The 15305-nt window shown below is 38.6% G+C and overlaps 2 protein-coding genes across 2 annotated transcripts in view; one reads left to right on the plus strand and one right to left on the minus strand.

The window, feature by feature from the left end:
• The window catches only part of LOC105565763 (tensin-1-like), a 137491-nt gene that overhangs the window by 19200 nt on the left and 102986 nt on the right, over positions 1-15305 (plus strand). The window lies entirely within an intron of this gene.
• LOC105565764 (cadherin-23) lies at positions 1665-14677 on the minus strand. Its single transcript, XM_012019221.1, has 24 exons — positions 14449-14677; positions 13795-13946; positions 11926-12306; positions 11402-11531; positions 9991-10358; positions 9709-9847; positions 9324-9579; positions 8775-9049; positions 8362-8687; positions 7918-8229; positions 7582-7855; positions 7126-7426; positions 6723-6918; positions 6376-6533; positions 6096-6277; positions 5663-5886; positions 5386-5574; positions 5016-5309; positions 4649-4888; positions 3899-4084; positions 3692-3828; positions 2989-3380; positions 2442-2706; positions 1665-2154 (listed from the first exon to the last, which is right to left on the minus strand). Exons 1-24 carry the CDS (start codon positions 14648-14650, stop codon positions 2043-2045), a joined length of 5691 nt encoding a protein of 1896 aa, XP_011874611.1. The 5' UTR covers positions 14651-14677; the 3' UTR covers positions 1665-2042.

The raw sequence follows: 15305 nt of genomic DNA on the forward strand, positions 1-15305 counted from the left end.
TGTAACAGGTTCTCGAGTGCTTACAATTGTTCTAATCAATTAAGATAATTATAATGCATAAATGAGAGGTCGCTACTTTTTCTAGCTTTCATATTTATATAAAGTAATACAGATACATTTTTCTAAAGACGCGTCGTATTACCGGTTGTAAATATCGGGAAATTCTAAATTGAAATATTTAATGAAAATGACGAACATTTAAATTTTCAATAAAATAAATGTTTTATAATATTTTCTTTTAATGTGCAAATCATATGCGTAGTTTGATAAAGTAATAATATGTTTGATTATTATTTGCAATTTAATTTCTTCAAAATTACTTAGGATAAGTTACATTAAATTCTTTAATTATTAGTGAAATATTAGCCGAAAAATTTGTTTTCGTAAATATAACATAGAAAGTAATGGAGCTTTTTGATGTCTCACTGTTTCGATTAATCAGATAGAAGTTGATTGCTATCCCCCTTCTTTCTCTCAAATACGAAGGGCTTCTTGACGCGGATTTGCGTGTTTATTGGAAAAGGAATACTGATAAACATCGGAAAGCTAATCTATGAGGGCCACAGTGAATTAGTGCGCACTTGTTTTACTAATTTGAACAATAATCTTAAAACATCACGATACAATATTCTACTCGTAAGTTTTTAAATTAACAAATTAATACAATTTGTATGTCGCTTAACATTAATCTTAGTTTAATTCACGTTTGTCTCTTTCTAAAGTAACAGTTGGAAAGAGACAAAGAACGAATTAAACGAAGCTTAAAGTTGAACAACGTTGGTGAAACCGGGCCTAAGAGCCGTCTAAAGGGTGTTAGTGTCTAAATATTTCATATTGTAAATTTATTGCGAAAAATATTACCTTAGCCAGGGCTTGAACCTGAACCTTCCTATTCATCGCAATAAACAGTCTAATGTTGATTCCCGAATGCCACCTATCGTGACAGTATTCGAAAACGAGAACTGCGCGCCGACTTAAATCGCCAAGTCTTAAAACGCAGCTGTAAATTAAAATATTTGGCCCAGAAAATTGCAATGTCTTATCATTGCTGTTTCAATCGTTATTTTTACGTCTTGTACGTTTAGCAGCGAGAAAAGCACGGATTGATTAAAATACAGCTTTTATTTTTAGATTTATACGCACGCAAAGATGTTGAAACGTTTTTGCACTTTCATAGTATTATTGCCGGACAATAACTTTTCGCCGGCGGAAAGTACGCCACCATAATTGCGGTTGTGTATGGAAAGGGCAAAGGACGCCATAACGCCTTAAAGAGGCTTGTACCTCGATGAGGTCGACCACTGACCGGTCGGTTATATAGCTGCTTTGGATTAGCATGAGGTTGCACGCAACCCTGACGTTCAGGAAGACGATAAGAGAATAGGTAACCGTTTCCTCGGCTACCTAACTTTTTCCCAACCCGTGACCTGCTGTGCGTATAATACCTCGATCATTCGGACTCCTTCATTTTCTTTCGTATATGTATGTCAGGTGTTCCGCCACTGTTAGAATTCGTAAAAATAATCAATGCGTTTAACTGCGCCCGTTAGGCGCACGCCTCCACTTCGTCTTTTTAAGCCGAAAAGGATGTTGTTCAGGGAAATAGGAATACGGAGCTTACTGAAAAAAATCATTTATTTGTCTATAAAAAATACAAAGGTGTACAAAAATTTGTTGTACAATGAGTCGTTGTGCAAGCAGTCGACGTTGACTGATATTAAGATAAAAATTAAATTGTTAAAAAACAACTCGGCATTCGTTACGCTAAGATATCTCTCTTGTCACACATTTCGTTCATAGAAATATATATCAATTGTGAGTTAAGTACTTTTTTTCATGCTAAATTTGTTACAATAAATAATTTGCAGGAATCTTGCATCTTCTATAAAGTTACAACAGTCGATGAGGAGGTATTCTATTTTCTAGTTCGTTTACGCAACGTATTATTTACAAAATAATCCCGGGTTTTATTTCTGCATCTAAAGAACATTCAGTGGCATAGGTAGCGTGAATCACGCGTGACCTCAATACTTATTGATTTGCTATAATTCCGTTGTTTCGATCTTTTTTCCTAGGGGATTGACGATCGCATTTTGTCCTGAGTAAATCGGTGAATTTCTGTTAAAATTATTTTCAATGTCGATACTCTCCACACTGTAATAACACAAATGTATAATGTAATAATAAATGTATATTATACATGGATTATATGTCACGCATTGTGCGTATTCGATGCAACGATATCGCATTGGAAACGTAAAATATTTGAAATATAATATCAATTAGTCGAAATTTTGAAATGGCGTGCACGCGAAAAAGAGAAAAATGCAATCGTCTTAATTGTTATGAAAATATTTTGAATGATTTATTTTCAATTCACCAAAGTTCTATCGGTTGCAATCAAGAATAAGCTGTAACTTATCACAAGAGTAGCTCCATACCTAGAGATAGTTGAAATTCTTGGCTCTATGTAATATGGTTTATCCTCAGCTCTTTGGTTTGTATTAGCTTCGTTCATCATCTCTTCGTTATTAAGCGCGTTCTCGTCGAGTGAATCCCTTTCGGACGTATGGCTGTACGACTCGTCGCTCTTGAACCATTCGTTTTCGTAAGCGTGCATCCATATGGGATTCGACCCTTCGACGCTGTGTTTGTTCGTGTTCGGGACGCGGCCAGGACTTCTGATAAATTCCGAGTCCGACGCACCTTTAAGATGTGACATTAAAATAGATATTGTGATGTTGAAAATAACATTGCGACGAAAATGATCAGAAATATTCTCTTGCGCATATTCAATTGTTAGAAGTCTTTTCGAATTGCGTCGTAAATTCTAAAACTTTGATGAAATGGTCAAAACTATATCAGTTACATTGACTGTATCAGTTCTAAAAGCAGGGCATTAACTTGACAAAGGTTCTAATAAGACGGGCAATAGCCAGAGGGCGAGGAGTAGAATTGGTAGAAGCGGTTATTTGCATTTCAAGTTACCGAACGGCGATGCGTTCGCCGCTTTCAGTTGCCTTCGAAAAGACGCTCTTTGGGACAAACATAAAGCGACACACAGAATCAGTAGAGCTCCGAGAAATAGGGTCAACGTGAGAAGCCAGAAAGTCGTCCCAGCTTGTTCGTACTGTACAATCGGTTCAGGCTTCGCTGGCTGCGTATCGAGGACGTTGAACTCCTTGAATAGATTGTCGAGTTTCTCGATGTTCCTGTCGACCAACTCGAGGACCTCGGATACTTCGAGGATCGAATTGTCCCGGCGATTCACGAGGTGCAAATATAAATCTGTTTTCGTTCTATCTACAGAACCGTCTTGATTTTCGTGAACCTTATACTCGTCAACGTTAATTATTGCGCTAGTGACGTTACCCAAGACTCTGCGAATGTAAAATTGAGATGTGTCAGCTTAGACATCTATCAGATGTTATTTTAGAGTTAGGTGTGTTTCATCGCACTAATTAACGATTTAGAGAAATTAAATGTAAAAAGTTGTCAGAAATATTCTACTTTGACATACTTTGCACAAGATCTGCACGTTACAATGACAAAATCTTATTAATAAACCATCATTAATTTTCTTATAAATATCTATTACTATTTTCATAACTTGTCGTGCAACGTTATTTCTCTCTTAAGAAAAATTTACAACTTTTTGCTCGATAACGCGAGTGCGAGACACTGCACTTACTCTCGAAAAGTCTCTATTCGACTTCTGACTTCTGGCGGATGTTGACGGAGAACAAAACGAACCCGCTGATCCTCCCGCAGTAGATAGATAAAAATCCTCGCAGTGTCTTGCAAGCCATGCGTATCGTTAACGAGTATCTACGTTCATACAAAATTTTATAACACAATATTACACATACGCTACTCAATATTTTATATTTAAGAATACCATGAAATCAAAGTAGCCCTTCATCCCTCGTTGAGGATCGAAATTCAGACTCACTGCCCCGTCATCCTTATTTACCAGAAAAGGCTGCAGGTGCATATCTTCGAAGCCCTCGGTTAACGTCATGTGAATTTTGCCCACTTGATAATAACCGAGTACAGCATTGTCGCCAGCGTCCACATCAACTGCCTGCAATTAGAGTTTCAGATGAAACACTAATTAATACCACTAGAGGGAAGTCTCCCATTATGAGATGGGATTCTAACATGGGACAGGGGGGTTTCTGTTAAATTAATAGGCATCATCAGTCGATTCGACCGTGAATTTCTTGCCTTCGAAGTCCGTTTAGTGGAAAATTCATTGTTAGATCGTGTAATCGTTGCGAAAAAAGATTTGTGATTGAATTTGGGCGTTGAAAACCTGCTGTCTCATATTAGAAACCTATCTTATAATAGAGGACTTTTCTCTAATTATAATATTCAAAGACGCAACGCTAAGAGGGTTTACATAAGGAAAGATTAGTGATGCTGTTTAGAGCGCGTCACTAGTATGTATAAAAAAAATTTATATATACACTGAAAAAAATTGCTGGTTGAATATGGACGAATCAGATAATTTCTTTAGGATTTACCAGAATTCCTTTAGGATTTACCAGAATTTCTGTAGGTTTACAGGAATTCTGGTAAATCCTAAAGGAATTATCTGATTCGTCCATATTCAACCAGAAATTTTTTTCAGTGTATATAAAGTTACCTTCACTTGCATAAATTGCGTGCCAAAGTCGGCTTCGGTGGTAACGCCACCCGTGAAAACGTCTTTAATAAATTGCGGTGCGTTATCGTTAACGTCGTCAACCCTTACGACGACTTGTAGTAAAGTGGCGTCAGTCTTGTCGAATGTCGTTTCGTTTCCCGGCACGGTCTTGCAATCCTCCGTTGCTTTAATAAGCAATTTATGTTCCTGTTGCTGTTCTCTGTCCAGCAATTTAGCGGTCTAAACGATAAATGATATCAATTCTCCTCAAATCACGACGTAAACTAGGAAATATCTGTACATGAACTCTCGAATAACATATTGGATAACGTATTCGGGCAATAATATCATTTAGTAAGCGACTTACGCCAAGTTCATGCTTGTAAATGTCTAAAACGAATAGTCCGTCGTCGTTTCCGCCAACTATAAAGTAACACACTTGAGTGGGAGGATCTTCCAGCTCGTCAACGTCGTCATTGTCAAACGTTTCCGGAAGCAACACCGTCTCCGATCCCGGTGGCTGCTCCTCCGTGAAGTTAACGTTAAAAGCGTTCACTGAAAACTGTGGCTCGAAATCGTTGATGTTGCGCACATAAATAATTAGATCGAGGTCTGAACTTAGAGGCGTCGGGGTACCCAAATCGTATGCTTCGATGCGTATCTACGGTAGAAACGGTCAGTTTTATTCACAAAAGTCTCTGGAAATAATTCAAGTCTTGCTGTGCGCGTTTGCATACCTCGTACAACTTTTGAGTCTCTCTATCGAGCGGCGACTTTAAAGATATCTCGCCGGTTTTCTCGTCGATGCGGAAGGTCTTCCAGTGGCCCGCGAGATCCTGCTTCAAGCGATAATGCACATCGCCGTTTAATCCCGTATCGGCATCTCTCGCCTCAATTTGAATAATCGGGCTTCCTACTGTTATGTTCTGAAATCGTTTCGTTATGTTACATCATTAACGCCGCTTCGTGCGCATTAGGAATACAGTATTATGCAAATTGGCCGGAAACACGAACCTCTGGAACGCGGATGGTGGTGTTGTGCTGGGGACTGACGAACAAAGGGGGATTATCGTTGTAATCCGTGACGCAAATTTTCAAAATTCCATTATCCTTATTGGATGGCGTTCCCAGATCGCGTGCTTCGACGTTTAACGTGTAATTCCCAAATTTTCCTCTCAATGGCTGCGCAGCTTTTATCTTTGCCGTCCAGTAATCAGTTTGTTCCAATATAAATAAACCTGCTGACCAAAATTTTATCGACATTATTTCGCGCGAAATCTATTGTACGTGCACTTGATATTTTCAAAACTAAGGTAATTGTTTTTGCTGTGCCGGTGTATCGGAATTTCACTCAATCGTATTTACATTTCAAAATGTGCACGACACATTTATATTCTACATTGCGGAAAATTATGTTTCGAGCGACACTCAAAAGTTGATTGCGCACCTAACTCGTTGCCCGAAGTGATCCTGATTATAACGCGTCCATTCGGTGTTGTCGGGTCGTCAGCGTCCTTCACTTTTATAATATAAATCAAGTCCCGTACGTCATGAAATTCAGATATCGAGACGCAGTCTTGAGGTATATCCATTTTCGGAGCATTGTCATTCACATCGATGACTGTAACCCTAAAACAATATCGTCTGCTTTACGATGACACTACCGAGGCGATTTTACAATTAAATTATGAAAGGTAATATTTTCATTGATTCGAGGGATTGCATACTGGATTTGCTTAAACGCGTTTCGAGACTCCCCCGCCGTATAACCAAACTGATAATTGTCCCACGCTTCTATGACCAGAACATAATTATGTCTAGTCTCCCAGTCCAGGACGTCTGCCACTGTTAACGATCCCGTTTCTGGGTGAATAGCAAAAGTCCCCTGTTGAAAGGAACAGTCGATTGGAATAATAAATATATAAAATCTTACGCCGGCTATTGAACGAACAATGAAACTAGATATTGCTAGAGCGCGTTGCAAAGTAACAAGTACGTGTCGAAACATTATAAAGATTTCTGTGTTTGTATTATTACAAACAAAAGGCAACTCTTATCTATTAGCTTTTTCTACCTGAGATGACATTCTGTCCAAGAGATAAGTGATTTTTCCGTAGTCCCCGCTGTCAGAATCTGCCGCCTGTATTACAGTGATTTCCGTGCCAATTTTTGAATTCTCCATAACAGTTACGTTACTGACGTTCGACAGGAAATACGGATTATTGTCGTTTTCATCCAACACTTGGACATACAATTCCGAAAAACTTGATCTACGAAATTTAAACAGTTTGACTAAATTGTTAATTTCGTTTAATGGGAAATTATTATTTGATTACTCGCACATTTACATTATGTTTAAATTTAAATATAAGAATGCAACGAGGTGAAAAGAGAATTGTGGACGTTCAGAGGAATTAATGCAGAAACATTTACATAATATAATAACCTAACAATTATAAAATTGTATAATCTCTTACCGGGGTGGAATACCAGAGTCCGTGGCTTTAACAGTTAAATTCAGCCACGAGTACATTTCTCTGTCGATTTTGTTGGCGACGACCATCTCTCCGGTCTCATGATCTAAATGCACGAGATCAGTGATCTCTCTCGGGCCTTGTAAGGAATACGTAATGCTACGATTTTTATCGGCGTCGTCGGCAACAATGCTAACGATATTGACACCATTTTTACTGTTTTCAGTGACGGAACGTCTGTAAAATGGCCTCCGAAACTTTGGATTATTGTCGTTCTCGTCCTCGATAATTATACTCAGCGTGGCTGCGAACATTGTTTTCATTATTAGTTTAGTAAGGCGCTTTCATAAGACACTTTTCCGACAGAAAAGTTGCGGAAATGTTTCGAAAACTTGCTTGCGGAAAGATTTGAAGAAAGACCTCGTCATTTGCAGACGTAAAACTACTTTTAAAACTAACCGGATGCCGTTTGTAAGCCTCTTATTGCGGCCAAGTCCTCGACTATAAGTCCCAGTCTGATGGTTTCCACTCGCTCCCTATCTAATAGTTTTATTATGCGTAGCAAGCCGTCCAGCGCATTTAACTCCAGCGCTGCTAGATAGTCGTATTCTTGCACCTTGATCAAAGTGCCCTCCTCGTTTCGTGCCTCCGATGAATTGGGATCCACGCGATAACGTAGAATCGGGGCTACGTCCGGATCCTGCGCCACTATGCGATGAACGTAGGCACCGACCTAAAGTCATTTGTTTATTGATAGAATTGAGACATCAGCAGACAGGCCTCTAAAATACGTACCTGAGTGTTTTCTCTTATAGTGACAGTCCCGGGATCGATGAAAACGGGCGGTTTATTATTCACGTCTAGGATCGTGATATTCACGAGTACCTCGGCCGTCCGTTGAATTTCCGTGCCGCTGTCGATGGCGATAACGTTTAAGTTGTACCTCGTGGTTTTCGGCGACGTGAGATCCGGGTCCAAGTTCGAGCCCGGCGCAACTCGGATCACGCCTGTCTCGGGGCTAATTACAAACTTGTCCCCGGCTCCGCTCTGAATTCGATAAACTAACTTGTTATTCGGCGACGCCAAGTCTTTGTCCCAAGCCTTCACCTGTACGAGCAATTCTTTATTTAGCAACGCGACAACATTTAATTAACTTGTCTTCCTCTCTCTTAATTTTTCACACAATTCGGAAATTTATATCCACAACTCGGCGACGTATAATGTTATAAGCGTACGTACCTGCACGACGCTTGTGCCCCCTGGCAAATCTTCGGGAATGTTTCTCTTGTACAAAGCCCTTTCGAAAGCGGGGGCATTATCGTTAACGTCTCTCAGGTAAATGATGAGAGGAACGTCAGAAGACAGACTCGGTATACCCAGATCTCTGGCTCTCACTGTCAATCTTAATTGACGTATAATCGTTTCTTTGTGTCCCTGATTGATAGGCAGAGCCTCGTAATCCAGGGGACGGGCGGGTGTGACAACCCCACGTTTCGGATCGATGGTAAAATTTCGGGAGAACTCGCTTGACACCAGGGCATAGACTATCTCGCTGTTTCGCGTCCCTGTACAGATACGTAAACGTGACACGTCGCAGACGGGGGTTTGTTTCGTTCGTTACTTAATTTTCTTTAATAAACGCGCTGCCTCACCGTTCAAATCGTTGTCGGACGCCTCGACGATCAGAGGCGACTCAAAGTGATCCTCGTTCTCCAACAGCACCGCCTCGTATTTATTTTGCAGGAATATAGGAGCGTTGTCGTTAACGTCGTCGATATTAACTATTAGTTGCGCGGCGTTGTGATTCCCTTTTCCAAGATTGTCTCGCGCCTCGACGGTGAGATAATGCCGAGCCGCTAATTCTCGATCGAAACTGGGCCCAGGATGCTTGACCGTTATCACGCCGGTGAGAGGGTCCATCGTCAATCTATGGCAAAAATTAATTGGATAAATAAATTGACCTGTTGAAACATCAATTTACTATCGTGTGGTTCTCATGGTATTATTTTTATGTTTCATCAATTTATTATTCTAGTCTTCTCGTGTAAGACGAAATTGTATTATAAAGTAAAGGCTGACGTAATTTTAAGAATTATTTTGATTTAAATACGAAGTAGCAAAGGAGTAAGAGCCAAGACGAAATAATAATTTCACATTAGAGCCTTGTGAATCTTATTAATTATTTTGATTAATTATCTTACGCATGTGCGATGCTACCGCCTGAAGTTGTGTATCGTATTCCACGCGTTCCAAAGTTACCGCTGTCTCCGTCCAGTGCCTGTACCCAAGCCACGGTCGTTCCCTCGTCGCAGTTCTCTGGTACCGACACCTCGTAGACACCTTTCGTGAATTCGGGATAATTGTCATTTTGATCCTTTACGAACACCGTGACCGGCACCGCGCTATACTTGGGCGAAACCGGCGTGATTTCTTTCGCGACGAGAGTGAAGTTCACCACTGCAAGAATCAAATTCGTAAGTTTCGCACGTGGCGTGGCACAAAACGTAACGTTAGTGTTTCAATATAAAAATCTGCAGTACAGCAGCTAGCTTTAATTATAATGAGGCAAATGATCTGCGGCTTTACCGGATATTTTTTCAAAATCCAGTTTGCTCGAATCCTTAACGCGTATTAAAAACGGCGCCTCGTTAATCCCGCGAAACGGTGTCACGTCAAATATCCCACCGTCGCCTTCGATGAATATTCGAAACGTGCCATTGGAGCCCTGAAAGGAAATTCGCTGCACTTGCAAGAAGCATTCGTAAAATTCGAAAATTATGTTGCAAGAGAGCAATATTTTTCTCGGGGCGCGTGGGTGAAAATTCTATTTGGAAAATTGAAACAATTTTCTCACTGTTCTCAACTTACCAAGTCGTGATCAAAGACTTCTGGCACGGCGTCGCCAATAAAGTTGACTGGTGTATTTTCCGGCGCATTCTCATTTATTTCGGCATGGTACAGCGCGCTTCGAAATGTCGGCGTTTCATCATTTACGTCGGTAAGAATGATGGTCACCTCGGTACTGACAGACGGCGGCGGATTAATCTTCGATACTTCCTTAACTGTAATCTCGAGGATGAAAGTGCCATCGCTATTCTCCTCAGCCTCTCTATCCAATTGCGCTCTCGTGAATACGAGGCCGGAAGTCGCGTCAATATCGAACAGATATCTCGGTCCCTTCGTAATACTATAAGTCACTTTGTTGTTTATCCCCTTATCACCATCCACAGCACGAACTGCAATGAGATTTATTGTCGAATCATTAGAGCCACCAAATTTTATATACGGAGTCTCCCGCAATCACTGAAAATATCGGACGTCACGGTAGTCCCCGAAAGCAATTGACGTTCAATAGTTGGAGAATAAAACTTGTTCTTGTCTTGAACAAGAAAATATATATTACAATTTTTCAAAACACTTTGTACCCCAAAAAGAACAAGATTGCGCGATTTTAATAAATCAAGAAGACAAGATTAAATCGTAAAAAATGTAACGATTTAATCTCACTTCCTTTTCCCGGTTTGTTAAAACTACACGGTTTTAATTTTCTCGCAAAGTAAAGATTTGGACAAATCATAATAACAAATTATAATTTCCGTATCCAATTAAAGTTTGGTTAAATTTTTTAAGTGGATTTAATAATTTTTTAAATTACTAATTAGCTAATTATACAAATTTCTATTAAAAGGAGGGATTAGTATTCGTGTATAATTAGTCATTTTCATTAAGCTTTCAAATTGCTCTCAATAAAATTAATCCGATATGTCAGGCGAGTTTGCAAAACAAAATGTACGATCACAGTTCATTCAGCTGCCCGACGCCTGAGGGTGCCACTTTATGGCTATCCTAGTTTTAAAGAACAGTAATGAAGGAACAACGGATCATAGCTCATAGCGATCGCACCTTTCTCGCGTTATTCTTCCGTCATAATAGAGCAGAGCATGCATCACGATTATGCGATTATTAGAGCGAGATCGCTTAGATTTATAATTGTTGCAGCGTTTAAAAACAGAAGTTTTACACCCGCGTGTACGCGCGTATATCGTTGCGTGCGTCTGGATGTGTCGAAGTATGTCGAAAAATGAAATTCTATATTAATTGGCTGCAAATTGCCCCATTACAAAATTCTAATTAATTACTCGTCTTAATTAAGCAGCCTCGTTCATTATAAATGAATTTCGTTGTATATTCATTTATTCTGGCATTACGTTAAATTACACTTAAAATTAGATCCCGCAAATTGGAAACAGTTGCTTTACTCGCGGGATGTAATGCTGACCTTGCAAAACAGACGTGCCGATTCTGACATTTTCGCTGATCCTTGCGACAGGCGTCATGGCTGTGAATTCCGGCGGTTGGTCCTCCACATCCTGTACTTTGATCAAAATTGCCGTTGTTCCCGTATTTACCTGGCCGGGAGAGAACGGTTAAGCATTTATTCAGAATAATTAAGTACAAGCAAACTACCTTACAGGAAGTTGCCTCAAAGAAATGGCTATAATAAATAACTGTAACGACGCTTATGAAGATGATTATCTTCTGGCATTGTTCACCCTTCACTGCGCTTGGCTTTACAGGGAAAAGTCATTGAACTATTCAGCGCAATCATAGGTCATACGGGTTTTATCTACGCAATGTCCACGCGCGATGTTAAATAATATCCTCATAACTTTTCAAACTTTCAACAAACGCTTATTACACGTGCACGGGTATATTTACGAAAATAATAACCGCGCCCGTTTTTCTTATCGCGATAGAAAAATACACTGGAAAACGTATTTAATGAGGAACAAACGAAAGTACCTTTTCATTTATTGCACGATCTACAGCCAAGATCCGCAGTTGATACAGATACTTCCGTTCGTAATCCAAAGAGCCCACTAAGCGTATAACGCCCTTGCCATTGGCGGTCGATATGCTGAAAACGTTGTTATCGCCGTCCAATTCCTGAAGGTAATACACCACTTGACCATGAGCACCCAAGTCGGCGTCGGTAGCTTCCACCGTTGTTAAAACACCCGGGCGTGAATCCTCCCGGAGTGTTAACGAGGTAGGATGTGGACGGAATATCGGGACATTGTCATTAATGTCCTCGACCAGAAGCAGCAGACTTTGCGTGATGAAGTTTCCCTCCCCCAGTCTTCCATCCGTCAGTGTTAACACGAGTGCGTATTCATCTCTTGCCTGATAAAGCGCAGACGATACGTTTAATATTAGATTAAGTCCACTTTAGACGATCTACAATTCCTGTCAGATTCCGAGATATATTTTTGACTTTTTTTTGTTCCATGTTATTAATTTTTATGCCGCATTACGAAAAGCATTTAGGTATCCGTAGCCAGATCTTATATTCAAGATCATTTTAAGATCATCTTTAGATACTCCATACACAGTTGAAAAATTTGTGTTAAATTTAACAGATATCACATGTCCCAAACGGTCCACACAAATTTTTGTCTTAATTTAACATAATATGGATATGTTAAATGATCACGCTAATACTCTGTTAATATTTTAACACAAACTAAATGCAAATCTCAAAATAATTTGAAATGAATTTTGTGTAAAATTAACATATTTTTAATGACAAAATGAATTTAAAAAATTTTTACATTTTACAAAAGTTATATAGAATAAAATCAACATTTTATTCTGTAAATTTTAACAGATAAATCTCGTTACTAATAATATAGAACATATGCATTGTGTAAGATTAAAAAATAAGTACGCATTGTGTTGTTTTAACATTTCTTTTCAGTTATTTTAATAATTTTACATTTGAGGTCAATTAACACAAGAGTAATATGTTAAGTTAACGCATGAATGTGTTAAACTTTTAATACAAAAATTTTAACCGGCATTTTTTTTAACAAGAAAACACAAATTTTCCAACTGTGTAGCCAGTGAAATGTTCCATACAGTACCTTTATATAAATTCAAGATAGTCTTGAATGTAAAATCTGGCTATGAATACCGGCTTTAAAGACTGAGAATACTGCACGCGTACGTAAAATCTGCATTAAGGTACATAGAAGACGCGGTATATAAAATTATAATATAAGCTTCTATTCTGAAATTGGATATAAACTGCTGATAAAACGGTATATTTAAAAGACCTCGTATATACAAATTGTTTGATATATCGAGATTGAGGAAACATTGCACCGCGCGCGATGATTATTATGATTCGAACGCGAGCACCGTCATCGATGGTAGAAAGTTGATTTCGGATGCGTTATTTTATGTGTGCGCTGATGATGACAGCTTTGCGAAGTAAATCCTTGTAAAGATGATCGGTAAATTACGTTTGTCTCCGCTGCTGATACTTAAATTTCTCTTTAATGGTTTGTTGGACTGTAATATTGAAGCTGCGATCCGAAGAAAAGGTAAATGGCACGTGCAAAACAGAAATAACAGTGTTGGGACAACGTAAGAATTATTGCGGTATCTCTTCCTGCGTTATTCTCGTTCCTTTCGTTGTGTCGCTTAATGGCTCGTACTTGACAAACTTTGTGATTGTTATTAAAACGACTTATTGCGAAAATCTAGTTTCCACTTTGCGATAATTTTTGATGCGATAACTTAGAAAATATTCTCTTTTTTTTTTGCTATAAGTGCCTTTTAATAATTTTGATAGATAAAAAATTATTTAGAACGTAGAGTTTAGGTTACCTCTCTGTCCAGCAGCTTATTTAAATAAATGCTAGCTTCGCTGAAACCGAAATTTTCGACACGAATCACATCACTTCCAGGTTGATCTCGAACTCCAAAAGTCAGTATATCGTTATCTGGGTCAGTGCCCCTGAGCTTGTAAATTAGACTACCTGTAAATCATTTTTTAATAAATGCATGGTCTTTATTTATAATCAATAGAAGTGAAAAACGCAAAGTAAAACAAAACAACAAGAAGAAATTCAGTAATTGTATTCCTTTTAAGTTAACAGAAATTATCTAAAGAATAACTTTTATAACTTCTCTAACTCGTAAGTACCTAAATAGAAAGATTCGTAAGAAAGAGAATGAGAGCGAAAGAAAAGTATTAATTTTCGCTAGTTCATTCGCGTGTTAAAAACAAAGCAACGGTTTATACAACGGTGCTTGAAAATCGGTGCGTTAAACTAGTAATAAGTTTTGTGATCCGTGAACCGGCGCAAGTATGCATGAAGACGCGCCCGTGTTCTTTCACTATGAATTAATCGATCGTAAAGTTTCATCCGCTGTGTTTGCTTAATAAAAGCAGTCATGTACAAAATGACAATTTAACTGATATCCGTTCTTTGAGAATAGCGAAATCTTTTCCATCAAGGATGCGTTCATTATCTTTACCAATCGGTGTCTCAGGCCCCTCCTTCAATCTGAGGACAATTTCCGTTTGTCCGTCTATGAGAAATCTGGGAGGATTGTTTCTAGCCGAGCAATACGTCAACAAATATCCCAATATGAAGTATAACAATTCTATTTTAAACCGGCTTCTTTTGCATGATCGTAACAGCCAGGAGGACGAGCTCGTTTGCTTATCCGACGTCATCTTGGTCGTGCGATATTTGTATAAATCGACATGTTCCTCCCCGTAGAATGTTCCACTTGTCGATGCGACCCTGAAATCAATTGCATAAACGTGCGAGTTATCAACGAAAACGTTGCTTTAAATAAGTAACAAATTATGCCATGAAAAATATCAACGTAGCGGTCGAAATTATTGAAAAGCGAATAAACGAACGCATAATTTAAATAATAATATATGTATGATATTTCTTCGTATTCTTATTGCGTACATTTCGCGAACTTCGACATAGGGTAAAGGCAGGTATTATGGCCATAGTTTTGATTTGAGTCATAATTTTCAAACCGCTGGTTTTTTTATTTTGTAACTTTCTGAATTCTAGTGTATTTAATAAGCTTTGATGACAAAATGTTTTGATCAATTAAAATCTATCCATATTCGAAGAAAAAAAAAGAATCTGAAAGTATGCGTTTTGGCCATATTAAATTTGGGGTAGATAATATGACCAAATATAAAAAAAGTGTACAAAACAGTACTATATTGCAAAAGTGAGGTATTTACTTTAATCATAAAGTATTACTTTAATCGTACAGAACATAAACTTTGATATATTTTAAACACACGAGTACACATTTAAGAAATGTGTATGTGTATGTCCACTCTCTCTACGTAACGCCGT

Source organism: Vollenhovia emeryi, unplaced genomic scaffold (genome assembly GCF_000949405.1).
Source record: "Vollenhovia emeryi isolate VEMERY1.0 unplaced genomic scaffold, V.emery_V1.0 DF939149.1, whole genome shotgun sequence".
In the NCBI taxonomy this organism is placed as follows: Eukaryota; Metazoa; Arthropoda; class Insecta; order Hymenoptera; family Formicidae; genus Vollenhovia; species Vollenhovia emeryi.